The sequence below is a fragment of the Scardinius erythrophthalmus genome (genome assembly GCF_964197995.2).
Source record: "Scardinius erythrophthalmus genome assembly, chromosome: 13".
Classification (NCBI taxonomy): domain Eukaryota; kingdom Metazoa; phylum Chordata; class Actinopteri; order Cypriniformes; family Leuciscidae; genus Scardinius; species Scardinius erythrophthalmus.
In genome coordinates, this window is record NC_138233.1 from 21,392,058 (window position 1) to 21,407,230 (window position 15,173).

General features: G+C 39.2%; 1 protein-coding gene across 1 annotated transcript; it reads right to left on the reverse strand.

Annotated features, from left to right (window-relative positions):
• Positions 1 to 7,376: 7,376 nt before the first annotated feature.
• On the reverse strand, positions 7,377 to 14,510 carry cyp4v2b (cytochrome P450, family 4, subfamily V, member 2b; the record flags this gene model as incomplete). The annotated part of the gene is made up of 11 exons (XM_081381976.1): positions 7,377 to 9,094; positions 10,449 to 10,628; positions 11,061 to 11,195; positions 11,301 to 11,403; positions 11,480 to 11,650; positions 12,062 to 12,188; positions 12,307 to 12,376; positions 12,544 to 12,734; positions 13,926 to 14,011; positions 14,106 to 14,218; positions 14,318 to 14,510. The coding sequence occupies 11 exons, from the start codon at positions 14,508 to 14,510 to the stop codon at positions 8,931 to 8,933; spliced, it is 1,533 nt and encodes a 510-aa protein (XP_081238102.1). The 3' UTR covers positions 7,377 to 8,930.
• Between the last annotated feature and the right edge of the window lie 663 nt (positions 14,511 to 15,173).

Below are 15,173 nucleotides of genomic sequence, written 5' to 3' on the forward strand. Positions count from 1 at the left end.
TTCCCAAATCAGCTGAACCAACTGGGGATGGAGTCTCCATTTCCCAGGAAGTGGCTGAAACCGTGAGAGCTCGTCGGTTGCAAGGTTCAACTCTCCCGGGATGTGAATGGCTCGAAATGACCTCAGATGCTTCTGACTCTATAGGAAGAGGTGGCGGGTGAGTTGCGACATACGGCGAGAGCGTAGACCACCTTGTCGGTTGATGTACGCTACTGTCGCGGTATTGTCTGAGCGGACTAGTACGTGTTGGTCCTTGAGCAACGCACAGAAGCGGTGCAGAGCCAAACGTATCGCCAGCAACTTGAGACAATTGACATGCCAAAGGCGCTGGGGTCCTGTCCAGGAGCACATGGCTCCCCAGCCCGTGGTGGAGGCATCTGTTGACACAACAACATGCCCTGAAACTCGTTCTAAGGGCCCACCGGCCCGCAGAAAGCTGAGGTTCGTCCACGGGATGAAGGTCTGATGACAGGCCGGAGTAACTGGTACTCGGAGCGTGCCCGGTTGCCATGCCGACCCTGGGACTTGATCGAGAAGCCAGTGCTGAAGCGGTCTCATATGAAGCAGTCCGAGCGGCGTGGCTGCCGCTGCGGACGCCATATGCCCCAGGAGCTTCTGAAATAACTTCAGTGGAACCGCAGTTTTCCCAGTTGACCCGAAGGCACAGACGGGCAAGGTGCCGGAGCACCAGGTCCCTGTATTCGCAAACCTGGTCTTGAGAGTGAGCTAGAATCAGCCAGTCGTCGAGATAATTCAGGATGCGAACCCCGTGTTGCCGGAGTGGCACAAGGGCTACCTCGACTACTTTCGTGAACAAGCGAGGAGACAGGCTAACCCGAATGGAAGAAAAGTGTACTGGTATGCCTGCCCCTCGAAAGCAAACCGTAGGAACGGTCTATGTCGAGGAAGAATGGAGACATGAAAGTATGCGTCCTTCAGGTCGATCGGTGCACGCCAATCCAATGGACGAACGCATTCGAAAATGCGTTTCGCTGTCAACATTTTACATTTACATTTATTCATTTAGCTGACGCTTTTATCCAAAGCGACTTACAATTGCTATATATGTCAGAGGTCGCACGCCTCTGGAGCAACTAGGGGTTAAGTGTCTTGCTCAGGGACACATTGGTGTCTCACAGTGGATTCGAACCCGGGTCTCTCACACCAAGGGCATGTGTCTTATCCATTGCGCCACACCACACCATCCAGGATTGGCCGTAACCCACCGGTCTTCTTGGGTACAATGAAGTAGGGGCTGTAGAAGCCGGACTTCATTTCGGCCGGAGGAACAGTCTCGATCGCACCTTTCGCCAGTAGAGTGTCAACCTCCCCACGCATGACGGGGCATTGCCACCAACCATGGTGTAACGGACTCCCCGGAAGCGGGGAGGAGACTGTGCAAATTGAATCGTGTAGCCAAGCCTAATGGTTCTCGCGACCCAGCGGGACAGATTGGGAAGCTCTAACCAAGCTCCCAAGAACTGAACCAGCGGGGTCATGTGAACCACAGACGTACCCTTGATGGGCAGCGAGGTGGAGCGTTCCATGGGGGCCTGCTCTGCCAGGGGTCTGGCGACAGAGGGGTACGAGAGTGGCGAGGCTTGTGAGCAGCGCACACTGTCATCCGAGACCTCTGGGGGCTCAGAGATGGGTGTGTCAGTTCTTTCTTTTACCACAATAAGGTGCTGCCCGCTGAGCAGTGGGGAGTGGAGAACAAAAGATTCTCCCCCGGCCCTCCACCCTCCAGACTCATAAATACTCTGTTGACTTTGATTTTCCATAGGAGTTTCATACATCAATCGATCCTGTTAAGTGGTCTTTCTCAAATCATCCTTAATATTTGCAAAGAAGTATTTGCATTTTCAAAACAATTCGTACAAATGAAAAGTCCTTGTGCCATAGTTCACAAACAAGATAGTCAAAATGCTTAGTCATGTTGTCAATAAAACACTGCACTCTGTTAGTATTGCCTGATGTAAACTATGGCAACAGTTTGTATGACAGTTTGAAATATACAAAGCTGCGCTTCTTCTGTATGCCATATATCCATTTCAAAAGTACAAATTTACATACTACTGTACATCAGTTATTGATTGAAAGAGCCTGGATAGGATTCACAGTTACACTTTTACTACTGGTCTAAAAAAAATAAAAATAAAAAATACAATATTAGAAAGGCAAACACAGGAAAGACCAATTAGGGAGAAATTGCTTTTGCATGCAGCACTGTATGAGGAATTGCAGTGGAGTCTGTCTACACCTCTTGACGTGCCAGTCTGTTGGGCCACAGATTCTCATTTACATCACAACGAATATCTTCCCTTGCAATGCAACGTGGAAAAAATCTTTTGGAATGTCTTATCCAACCTCTGCAGGTGTCTACTGTGATGTCATCACAGGCTACATCCATGGCAGCCAGCAGGGTCATCTGAGTATGTGGCTGGCGATCATAGACCTTCCACCTCCATGCTGAGAAGAACTCCTCAATTGGGTTAAGGAATGGAGAATAAGGTGGGAGGAATTCCATCAGCATCCTAAGCCGCTTTTACACCGAAATTACCCGGAACAATTTGTCCCAGGAACTTTTTTCCCAGGAACCTTTTTTGCCCCAGACCGGTTGCTTTCTGCGTTTACACCGCGGTCTAAAGTACCGGGAAGGTAAACTGCGCGCAACTGCTCCTCCCAGTCTGCGACGGACAGTAATCAGTTTTGAGCGCCACATTTATAAGTTTGGAGGAGATTCAAACTGTGTTGCAGTTATTGGTTTACTAACGAGGTAATTAACATAACAAAATAGACGAGCACTGATACTAAAGCGTGTTCAGAAAGCTTGTATGCGTATAAAATTAAGACAAGGTACGTTGTGAGATGACTGGGAATAACGCGCAAAAATTTCCTTTTGCGTAAATACTCTTTAAAAAAAGCCTGAACCCCGTCTATCAATCATAAATAGTGACAGTCTTGTAAATAGTTGTTTGTTACACCTCAATGCGCTATTTCAATCCTGTTATAGTAAATTTGTAACATGGTTTGCCTTGAAATAGATGACAAATGTGTAAACATAATGACTTAATATTAAAAGCTGTGGCATAAAAGAGACGAGCACTGATAAAGCGTGTTCAGAGCTCGTAATGCTAACGTTAAATATAAAATTGTATGTTATCAGCTATTGCGGACATTGGCCGTGAGATGGCTGTGACGAACGCGCAGAAAGTTTCCTCTTCCACAAATACCCAAATAATAAAGCCTGAAACTCGTCGCCAGTCCCCCAGTTTTTTTTATTAAATTCCATATTTGCAGACAGACAACTTTACTGCATGAAGCCACTTTTTAAAAGGGAGGTTAAAAATAAAGAAAATGCTGCGTGGAGTCATCCAACCAAAATGCGGCGTGAACACAACCAATCAGCTTGTGCAGCGCACAAGTCCCACCCCTGAAAGTTCCTGAACTTTGAAAAAGTACTACCTCGTGAGCAGGGACTATCGGAGGGGGAAATATTTACCCGGAACTTCATTTAGAACCTGGTTCCTGCGGTGTAAACACATCGAGTACCAGCCCAAAGTTCCTAGTTCCTGGGGAAAGTTCCTGCGGTGGAAACGCGGCTCTATAGTGGGTCACAAACCATTGCCTGATGGGCTTTGAGTGATGGAATCTCACATTATCCCAATCTCTCGAAATGGACCCCTCTCATTATCAGGGATGAGAGTCCTGCAGAAGGTCTCTAAGAAGGTGTGAGCCTATGCCCTTGACCTCTTCTGCCTCTTCCTCTGTTTTGCCTCTGTACCCTTCCACCACGCATCCTTACTCCTCTTCCTCTCGATTCATTGCACATTTACAAAAAGTCTAATAGAAATGTGTAGAAAATATGCTTGACAACTAGATCAACCATTTTGCATTTAATGACTTATACGATGAACTAATGACTAGATGTTTTGAGGGGTAAGACTATTGCACAGAGAATATTTAATTTTTAATATATTTTGAGCAACATGGCATTAGCAACAATTGTACATAATCAATTGCATGAATGCACCAAAGCAATCGCAACTTGTTCAAAAGAATGAGAAACTGATTTTATGATGTGCACAAGTGACTAGATGACGTGGATGTTGAACAAGTAGTTTTGAGAATTTCATTTCTGATCTGAGAAATGCAGCAAAGCGACTGAGAAAAACTGTAATCATAACGCATTATGATCAATAATAAATATTTAAATCAACCAAAAAGGGAAATAAATAGCCCATGTATGCATATATATATATACAATAGATGTATATAATTAATTACAATGCATGTAGCAAGCATGCAGCAAGATCAGATGTTAAATTGACTTTGATGTGTGAGCAGCAAACTCAGACATCAGAGCATGGATATAATGTTATTTGTAATAAATTAAACTACGGATACATAAAACTAAACTTAAGCGAAGAATATATCTATAGAAAAAAGAAAAGAAAAAGAAAAAGAGAGAAAGAGCAAAGAATGGCAAGATTTACAATCAGTTAATTACAACTTTTGAGACCCATCAGAGAATCAAATTCACCTTCTTAAAAGGGGCAAAGCTTCAGAATGCATCTATAGATCCATAAAAACTGTTACTTGCATTGGTTTTGGTGCTGAACGAGAGTTCAAGAGCTTAAGCATTCGTTGGATTCTTCCGGAGATTGGTTGTCCACAGGAAGTTTGAATATTACTAACTTTTTAACTATTACTAACATAACTAAAGAAACCTAACTAGGTTAATATAACAAAGGGACATACATTCAACAAAAGGAATACATCATATACATTTTGGAATAGTTTAACTATGAGTTAAATGCGACAAATCTGTGCCTATGTGTATTGGGTGCTTTCCATTGTCCTTTGCCACCTGGCCTTTTCGTGCTTGTCATGCCTCATGATGTAATGTTTTTGTTGTCACGGGAGAGATTTAGAGATGTCTCTGGTTAAAATTTGAAAAGGCAACTAATGTGACACCGGGTCTTTTAGTGGCCATTATCTTGTAGAATGTTGGAGTCGGACTAATGATTTAGTGTCAAAAAGGGAAGAGATTTTATGACCAGATGCGCAGATCGAGCAGCCCGATTGCCTCCCAACATTACAATGAACATTGCAATGATGGTACAAGTTGCATTTGTATAAAATGACAGAAGGCTGTTTGTATTGTCCGCTATAGTTAAACTACCATTTATTTTTTAATTCCAGGAGACAAATCAATTTACACTAATTATTGACATCAGAACATATTTACATTGTGTTCAGAGTATTTTAGAAAAAACAAAGACAGCTTTCATAAGTTCTAAGACAATGATCGAAAATGAGTTGCCCTATTGGCCACTGCAAATAGATTCTCAAAGAAATTATGCCTTTTATTCTTGACGGACCTGTCCAGGCCTCAAGTCAGGGAAAAGACCAGAGAAGCAATTAGTGTGTATAGTAGTATGTGTCACATTATAAAAGGAGGTTGTTTTTTTTTTTTTAAGTTTCAATGAATATAGGGCTATATTTAGTTAATATTAAAATTGTTCATTGATGAAAATACTTGCTTAATTGATTGGTATGAAAGATGCCATCCCTCCCCCAGTATTTCAGTTCTGTGAGGTTTTTTTTCCCCCCACTATTCAAAGTAATTCAAGTTGTTTCCGGAAGAAGGGATTTGACACTCGCCTTTATGTTTTGGATAGCATTGATCTCTGTGCGGCGACGTAGGTAGAGGCTTTTGATGAGATGTGTCCTTTGAAGAATGGAACACTTAAGACTGTGTTATCTGCTGTAATCTCTTTGTGCTATAATGACTCTGCCTTCCAGCTAAAGAAAACACTGGCACATTATCACCTTCCCATTGCACAGTTAGTACAGGTGGATACTACCATATGTTTAGAAGTACAGTTGGCTGAGACCTCACAGAAAATCTTGGATATTTTCTTTTATTAAACCTTGAAATTGAAAACAGAGCAGAGAGTTTTCAGACTTTGGAACATTCAAAACAAAGAAATGTTATGAATGATAAATGAAATATTTAAGATTCTGCTCTATTTCTAGATTGCTAATCAAATAATCAAATTTGTGACTATAATCATATGATTCTTTGCACAGACAGTCAGATGTTCTTGCTTCCATAAAAGCACAAGAGGCTCTTTGGATGATTCTCAAATCATGCAGGAAAACATGATCATCAGGTTTCACACAAACTTGTTGAGTTCATGCAGCTCGAGTGCTGCCGTCATCAAAGCAAAAGATGGACAAACCAAATACTAAGGCATTTTATAATTTCAGTTGTTCAATTGTTCACTCAATATGTAATGACAAAACAAAAAACATTTTCACTAGTTGTCTTAAGACTTTTGGATATTAATGTTTATCTGTCAATCTCTCTCTCAATGTACACTCTTGGAAGAAAAGGTTCTATATATAACCTTAAAGTGTTCTACCAGGTGCTTCATAGGGGTTCCCATCTTATTTTATGGATTTTGTTGTCATTATTTATTTTTATTTTTTATTTGATTTAAACAGCTCATATTATTATTTTTTAATATAAATTTAATTATTTTTTATGAATTAAGCAGCAACATTCTTTATTACAAGGACAATTTAAATAAAATGAAAGTATTATGCAATCATTCAAGACACTTTTTTGGCATAAAGGGTTCTTTAAAACTGAGTCAAGAACCTAGAGATCTAATAACACAGATGGAATATAAACCTTTTTGAAATCTCTCATCTCTTAAATATGAATGCACATTTTCATCTATAACTCGTCAAACTGCATCATCAATTTCAAATGTCTGTTATTTTTCTTGCCAGTTTTAATTATGGATTGATACCTTACAACATTAATACAGACATTTTACCCAGAATACTCCATTTGTTGTCTGCCAAGACACAAGAATACCAGCAGACACAATATGGACATGAAATAATGTCATGGTGCAAAGCCGCACAATTGCAATCACAATCACTTCGAGCTGCTGGTAAATTTACATAATTGTTTCTACTCATCTAAATTACAGGAGAAACATGCATTTAAAATCACTTTCATTACGTTTGTGCCATACTTTTTCCATCAAATCATTTTTTTTCTTGATTCTTGATTTAATTGCAGTAGCAGTTTGGGACTTGGCAGGATCAAGTGACTTTCCCATCAGTCTGACGATTTAAGGTGTCCTCTCACCGGCACTGCTCAGGACAGACGAGGGATGAGGAGGAGCAACACTGCCTCTCTGTGGAGGAGCCCTGCTCCTTATCACCCATCAGCCCCAAATGAGCTGACAGAGCAGGTTTAAAGAGCATGATACAGAGATACAGGTGACGCTTGTAGAAACTGAACTGAGTGTTGTGAAGTAATTCTTAATGAAAGATATTCAGTACTGGACATCACAGACTGAGATATTTATTCATGAAAATTCATATAATTAGCAAAATCTCCCTGGGGATGAATAGAAAGATTTGGTTGTTGTTAATATCAAAAAGACATGGTATGTTGTACGTCATCTTAGCATTTCTGAGCTTAATTGATATTTTGATGAAAATCACTCTGAGCTTCTTTTTAAAGTGTTTTGTTTACTGGGACAAAATACACACTGAGACTTAATTAAAGAAAACATTTCCACAAAATGAAAGCCTCGAGACATTCCACCATGATGAATGTCAGTTTGATTAAGCATCACTTATACTCAATCTGTGTATTTGAATAAGGTGCTGTCTGGATGTGCAGACACTGTTTAGTCTGAAAATACTTTTGCCAAAGACTTGTTTTCATCCAGTGATTCGAGACGATTAATAAATGGACAGCCCTGAGGGCTTTAGATCTGCAACAGATCTCTCAATTTGCGATTCGCCAAATGTTTGTTCGTGCTTTTGAAACCAATCTCTTTGCTTTTAAATAATTGTTTTCTATTTTAAAATGTAATTTATTTCTGTGATGGAAAAGCTGAATATTCAGCATCATTACTCCAATCTTCAATGTCACATGATCCTTCAGAAATCATTCTAATATGCTGATTTGGTGATCAAGGAACATTTCTTATTATTGTAAATCTTGAAAACAGTTTACAAAAGAACTACATTTATTTTAAATAGAATCTTTCGCAACTTTATAAATGTCTTTACTGTCACTTGTGATCAATGTAATACATACTTACTGAATAAAAGTATACATTTATTATTCTCCAAAAATAAAGAAATAAATCTTACTGACCCGAAAACTTTTAAACAGCAGTGTATGCTTGAAATCAAATGATCAGTTTTGTACATCCTCTTTTTCTGTAATTACCCCCGCAAGTGAGAATGAAAGACTATTCAACATTATAACGGGAAAACTAGAGTGCAAATGTGCAAAAATAGTTACCTCAAATGAGTTGATTTACTTGATTCTGATTCAATTCATTTATGACATTATGTGGTTAAATATATTTATTGAATGACCACTAAACTCTATAATTCATCATTGTCGCACTTGCTGTGCTAGTTTAATGTACTCTGCGGTCTCTTTTTTTCTCATATAGTAAAATAATTTCAACTTAAATCAATATTTCATGTGCATTATGGTAAGTAGCAGTGTTGAGGTTGTCAATTAACTGATCACACTATCTTGGCTTATTTTGTGCTGTTAAGTGGCTGGCTGTACACGATTTCTAACTTATAACTAGGTCCACATGGAATCAGAAATCTGCCTCGCTTTGGGTGTTTGTTTGAAGATATTTTGCTAATTTTATTACTTTTTCAGCTTCTGAAAAGAGTCTGGTACTTTCAGCTCTCCTTTTACCATCCATTCCACAGAATTACCCATAAAATCAATCACAGAAAATACAAAAATGACAGCACATTGCGTTTGAGTCTGCTCAAAGCTAGAAGCACAACAACGCTAGCAGCACAACAACTGTCTGTGATGTGAGGACTGAAGCAACCGTAAGTTTTAATGGTGTTGAGAGTTATTTGGTTCTTCTTTGTAGTTTGATCCAAATGCCCTTCTCGGGACGCAAAATGAGTTCCCCCAGAGGCCGCAGTTCCTCACGGCTCTGACACGCCTCTACGTCAAAGTGACGCAAGATCGTAGCAAGAACTACCTTCTCCTCCATCATGGCGAAGCGCTGGCCTGGAGCCACAGATACACAGAAAAAGAGAAAATGGGAAAGAGAAAAATAAGGTCTTGGAATGGCAACAAGACTATGAGAGGGGAGACGCTCATGAAGTAAAATTTCTACAAATGTTCAAATTTGGAGCTTTCATTCCTGGAAGGCAGTGGAGATGAGTCGAGTGCTGAAATAATAAATCTCCAAAGCTATGTGGCACTCTTTCAGTTTTGTTAGAAGATTATTCTTGTGTGTGGCCAGTGACCTGAACCTGCGAGCACCACTCGCTGTGAAACAATCTGTCTCATTCAGAGGTGGGATAGAGGCCCAAACACTCTGGAGATGAGTGTGGGAGATACGTGCGCTGAGTCTCTCGTTCAGATAATGATGCTCAATAAGCAGATTGACTCTTGGGTGAAGTATAATAGAAAAAGAAACCTCACTTTAAAAAGTTCTGATAATAATAATGTCATAGGTTGGGAACCAAGAACTGGTTCAAGTTCAGAACCTGAATAACGCTACTGAATCTACAGTGGGAAACCGAAAACGTAGCCTGTGTAGTCTGATTATAGAGAAAACGACTCTTATGAGTCGATTCTTTTTAGTGAATGAAAAACATAGAACACAACCAGTGTAGTCTGATTATAGAGCAAATGACTCTTTATCAGATGGTTCTGTTTAGTGAATCAAAAACATACAACACGATCAGAGTAGTCACTTTACAAGTGCAAATGACTCTTATGAGCCAGTTCATTTTAGAGAATCAAAACATACTACACAACCAGTGTATCTGATTAGGGAGCAAATGAGTTGATTTGTTTTGTGAATCAAACACATCCTGTAGTGTACAACTATTGTAGTCTGATTACAAAGCAAATTACTCTAAGCCGTTTGTTTTTAGTGAATCAAACGCATGCAGCGCAACCAGAGAAGTCCAATTCCTGAACAAATGTCTCTAGTGAGTCGGTTCTTTTTAGTGAACCAAACACTTACTGTGCAACCACTGTACTTTGGTCTGATTCTTGGACAAATGTCTCTTATGAGCCATTTTTTTTTCCATTAATCAAAAACATACAGCTTTCAGCTAACCGTGAGACTTAAGCAAAATCGATAAATTCTTTATGATTCCCATCTCTATGCATATGGCCCGTGTAATAAAATGCACTCTTTTGTATGGTGCAGTTATATCGTTATGCAGTGCTTCCCAGCCTTTTTGTCTTAAGCACCCCCACAGCCCCATTAAGAAGGCCCCAAAATTAAAATGTGCTCCTTTTCACATTAATTCATATTATACTGGATAGCATTTAGTCTTATCATTTCTATTATATGTCACTTTTAGATACATTTTTTGTGTTATCATTCTGTTCTTTTTCTTACCGATGCAGTTTCTTGGCCCTGCAGAAAAAGGGATGTATGCATATGGATGCCTCCCTTTGCTGTTCTCTGGCAGAAACCTTTCCGGTCGAAATTCCTCAGGTTCTGGGAAGTAGCGCGTGTCCCGGTGAAGAGCATATGGTATGATAACAGCATCCACTCCTTTTGGAACTTTGAACCCATCTGCAAACGAGCAACAAAACAACCTCAGTCAGTTATTTTATACATGTCACAGAAAATTAACAACTAAATAGGATTTAGCACACTATACACATGCCAAACTATACCACTGTGTGGGAGACAGAATAAAGCTTTAATTAATAATTGATAAACGAATGTATTTATTGCACATTGCACTTTCTGTCCTGAAAAGTTGCTATTTCCCATCCAGCTGCTCTTTCATTTAACCTTGAAATGAAAGACTCTTAGCTCTTAGCTAGGAATAAACACTCAGAGTGCTTCATATTTGACAATGTGAGATGGAAATGACATCTGCTGTTACATCTGCTGTTATGCTGAGATGCAAATAATGAGAGTGGCATCAAAAAATGCAGATCTTTGATCTTGCGCCGTTTGCTGCACTGTTTGGCAAGGTGACAAACTGCTGCCACCTACTGATTTGACAGGCCTCGCAGATGCTGCGTGCAAACAGAGGCACGGAGGGGAAGATCCGCAGACTCTCCTTGATAACACACTCCAGGTAGCGCAGCTTTTTCAGGTCCTCCACCCCCACGTGGCGCTCTGACGAACCTGCCAATCAGAACACAGGAGATGCAGCTGCACTTTAAATGAGGTTATTAGGAAACATTCCCAAGCTGCTTTCTTGAGAACACATTGTGGAAAAGACTTGTGTACCAAACACTTCCTGTAGTTCTGCCTGCATTGCCTTCTGGACCTCAGGATGGGAGCCAATCAGATGTAAGGCCCAGTTCATTGAAGCTGCTGTGGTGTCATGACCCTATTAAAAAGAATGGTCCTTAAAATAATGTTCAACCTTTGTCATGACAAATTTCCTTTTATAGTTTTATTTGTACCTCAAACATGAAGGTATCCACTTCCTCCTGAATGTCCTCATGACTCAAATGCTGTCCGTTCTCATAAGTAGTTTTTAACAGCATATCTAGAAAGGCCTGTCTCTTCCTCTGCCCCTGGTCAGAATCACTATCAGGCTCAGAGCTCATGAACTTCGCTCTCTCCTTGATGACCTTCAGGTTAAGAAAACAGAAAATTCTGTATGAATAATCTAAAGGTTTGTATATAACAATTATAATTAGATTTAAGGTGTGTGTGTGTGTGTGGTGTGGGGGGGGGGGGGTAGCATGTGCTATCCACCTTATTTTTAACGTAAATCATAACTTGAATGTGCAAGGCTTCCGGTGTTATTCTCTTTCAGTTATTTTACCTGTAAAAAATGCCCGTTATTGCTGTTTGATATTGCAAGCTAGCATTTCTTATCATATTATTTTTATGTATTATTATAATTCTAAACACATTGTTTTTCAGTGCAAATAGTTTAAAAATTTACTGGACTGGACTTTACTGTTATTGTTTTAGTTATTTACCTATTGAATCGGAAGTCTCACACATTCACAGAAAAAAAAAGTGTGAGCACTCACACTTGCAGTGAAAGAGTGGAGAATCTTCAATCTTCTGGAATGTTCTTTGCCTTCCTGCAACATGTTGTAGATCCAGTCTGGCCACAGCCATGGTGCTCTCTGTCTCTTGGTGATGATGTCACTCATTCTGCAAAAGGAATATAAACACTGTCAGTTCTCAGAGAGGACAACATGGCTCCCCTATTTATTAGCAAGAACACATGCTCTAACATTTAAGTATTTACATACATACGTACACTACTTACTTATAGACACTTTGAACATACTCAGAGTCAGCATTGCTCTGTGCATAGATCTTCTCTCCCATTGCAGTTTCTGTTGCAGACAAACATATCCCATATGTTTCATCAATGGTTATTATAACTAAGCGATAAGTGTAGGGCTATTTACATTAGCATGCATGAGCAGTGTGTAAACAAAGCAGCAGGACAACCTCAACAGCACTCTCACGTTGTGCTAAGGAAAGATTGGATGTACTGTACCACATATGATGTCCAAAGCACACAAGGTTACGTAGCTGAAGCAGTTGAACGGCTCTCCATCTCCCTGCTTCTGCATCTTCTGAATCAAAATATCTGTTTGTTCATTCATCACTTCCAGGAAGTCAGAGAGGATAGAGAAGTGGAAGGTTGGAGTCAGCATTTTACGCCGGTTACGCCACTTGTCCCCTGTGCTGTGGGAAGAAAAGTTGAGAAGAGTCAAGTCTGTGACCTCAACCTATCTTACATACTGTAAAGGCCTAAAGTGAACATGGGGATCATTTTGTATTAAATTTCTGCATTTGGACAGATGGCCAGAGACTTTGTGTCCAGTGTGGCTGATTATAAACTGTGCTTTTGATAGACTTTGTTTGCAGTGCTTGATGCAAGCTGCTCTTGAATATGAGATATGAGATCTGCCAGTTTGGCAGGTGGTCCTCTACCTTGTGTGAAACAAAGTTTAGATTGACTTTAAATGTTCTGAGCTTTGAAGGACATGAGTGAGGCTTTTTTTTTAGGTAACGGAGAGATCAAGACAGCACTGCTCTTTCTACTTAATACATAACACATATGTAGTTATTTCTAACATCACCAATTGCAAATATAATGATGTATTTAATCCTTGCATTATGTTAAAATTCTGGGTACAATTGTTATTTTCCAGGTGTGACCCAATGAAAAAGGTAAAACAGAACTTCTCACACATTACAAAAAAGAAAACACGAGGGCATATGCTTTTTAAAACTGTATTTAAGAATAAAAAAAAAAAATCACAAAATATATTTATTTATTTAAATTTTTTCATTTTTGTGTGTTTTCCTAATGCTTAAACAGTAGGGCAAGGCACTAGCAACGGCAAAATCATGGGGTAAATCCCAGCAAATTTCACATAAACACATGAAACTTCGAATAAAAAAAGCGGCTGCCAAATGCGTAAATGTAAATACCCTCAGATTGTCAAACAATATCAAGAAAAAAAGTTGTCGCAAAAATTATTCAGAATGTAATATAAGCAATTAACAAAGTCCCCCAACTGATCTCTCATTGGTCGAAGAAAGAGATTATCCCACCCAAAACTCACTCCATTGGTTGCTTGTCAAAGTCAATGTTGCTTTTCCAGACTGTCTAAAGTCACTGTGTTTACACATTTTGTGGGGAAATTAGCATTCAAATGTAAATACTTAAATATGTCTATTATTCATCTATATTAAGATAAGAGAAGCTATTTTAACAAAAAATTGACAGTGTAATTTTTTTCTGATGCTACTCTATTTATTTAATTTCACATATTTATAGTGAGCATTACAACAAATTGTAATAGAATTGCAAAAGAAAGAAAGCACAGTGTAATTTTCACCAAAAAATTGGTGGTAAACCCACCATACCTAGTGAGCAGGCCTGTGCCGAGCCACGGGTGCAGGAACCTATATGGGTATGACTTGTCAAGGTGTCTGGAATTACTGAGGACCACCTGATGAAAAAACATAGGTATGAAGAAACTGTGAGGAAAAAAATTATGCACATCAAAAAGTAAATGGAGAGGATAAAATTTGAGAAATAGGCACCTCAATATTCTCTGCATGATACAAGATCAGAAAGGGGACTGGACCCACCCACACCTTTGCTAGAGGAAGGTGTCTGTTTTCATTTGTGCCCTCAATAATCTGATTGAAAAAATCTTTAACAGAAACACACTTTTATAATTCTGCAGTGTTAAATTATCATCAATCAATGGTAACAAGAGCTGATGCTAGTCAAAAAGATCACAATCCCTTACCGCCTGCATTGGCTTTAAACTGCAGTGCATTGCCAAAGATTGGATAAGCGCCTGGCATTCCTGGAATTGGTCTCATTTCGTTCCATTTTCCTATATAATTTTTAAGTGGATGATATGTGGTAGATACCAAAAGAAGTAGAAGAATGGCTATAAATATAATCCCCAGGATGTATAATCCAAAAAGGACGCCCATTTTGTTTCGATGAAGCTGGTTGTAACTAATGCTCTGAAAGAGGAGCACGGATTGCTTCACTGTGAACTTCAGACTTAACAGTTTCACTCTCTTAGAACAAACAGAGAGAGAGAGAGAGTGAGAGAAAAACACCCTGGGCTAATCAAACAGATTTAGTTATGATAACTGGGACACGTGCAGTTTATCTGTGGGTAAATTGCCTCCAGCTAAAACATTAACAGACAACAGAAGTAATGCAGCAATAATGCACAACTGTGTGTTGTGGTTTACTAGCACAAATTCAGCTGTCTTTCTCCAATGGAAGAGGTCTGTCAAGTCTATTGTTAAAGATAGAAAAGCACCTTGAATGGTCTGGATTTTTTTCTAGTTATCTCTTGCTTCATCAAATTACAATCTAGAGCAAAAATATTAACCTTTTATTTTGGTGAAAGTGAGCATAGATAAAATAATTTTAAGACCAGGAAACAAACGTCTAATATTTGATTGCTGTGATATATTACTGAACCTTTGCCAAATTTTATAACAATTGTATTGCAAATGACTCTACCAAGGAGGAGAAGTCTCAATAAAATGTTGCTGAAATAAACAGTTTGGAGGGTTCAATCAGTATTATCAACCATCAATGTAAAATAAATAATTAGGCTATGCATTTTGTTTTATCAA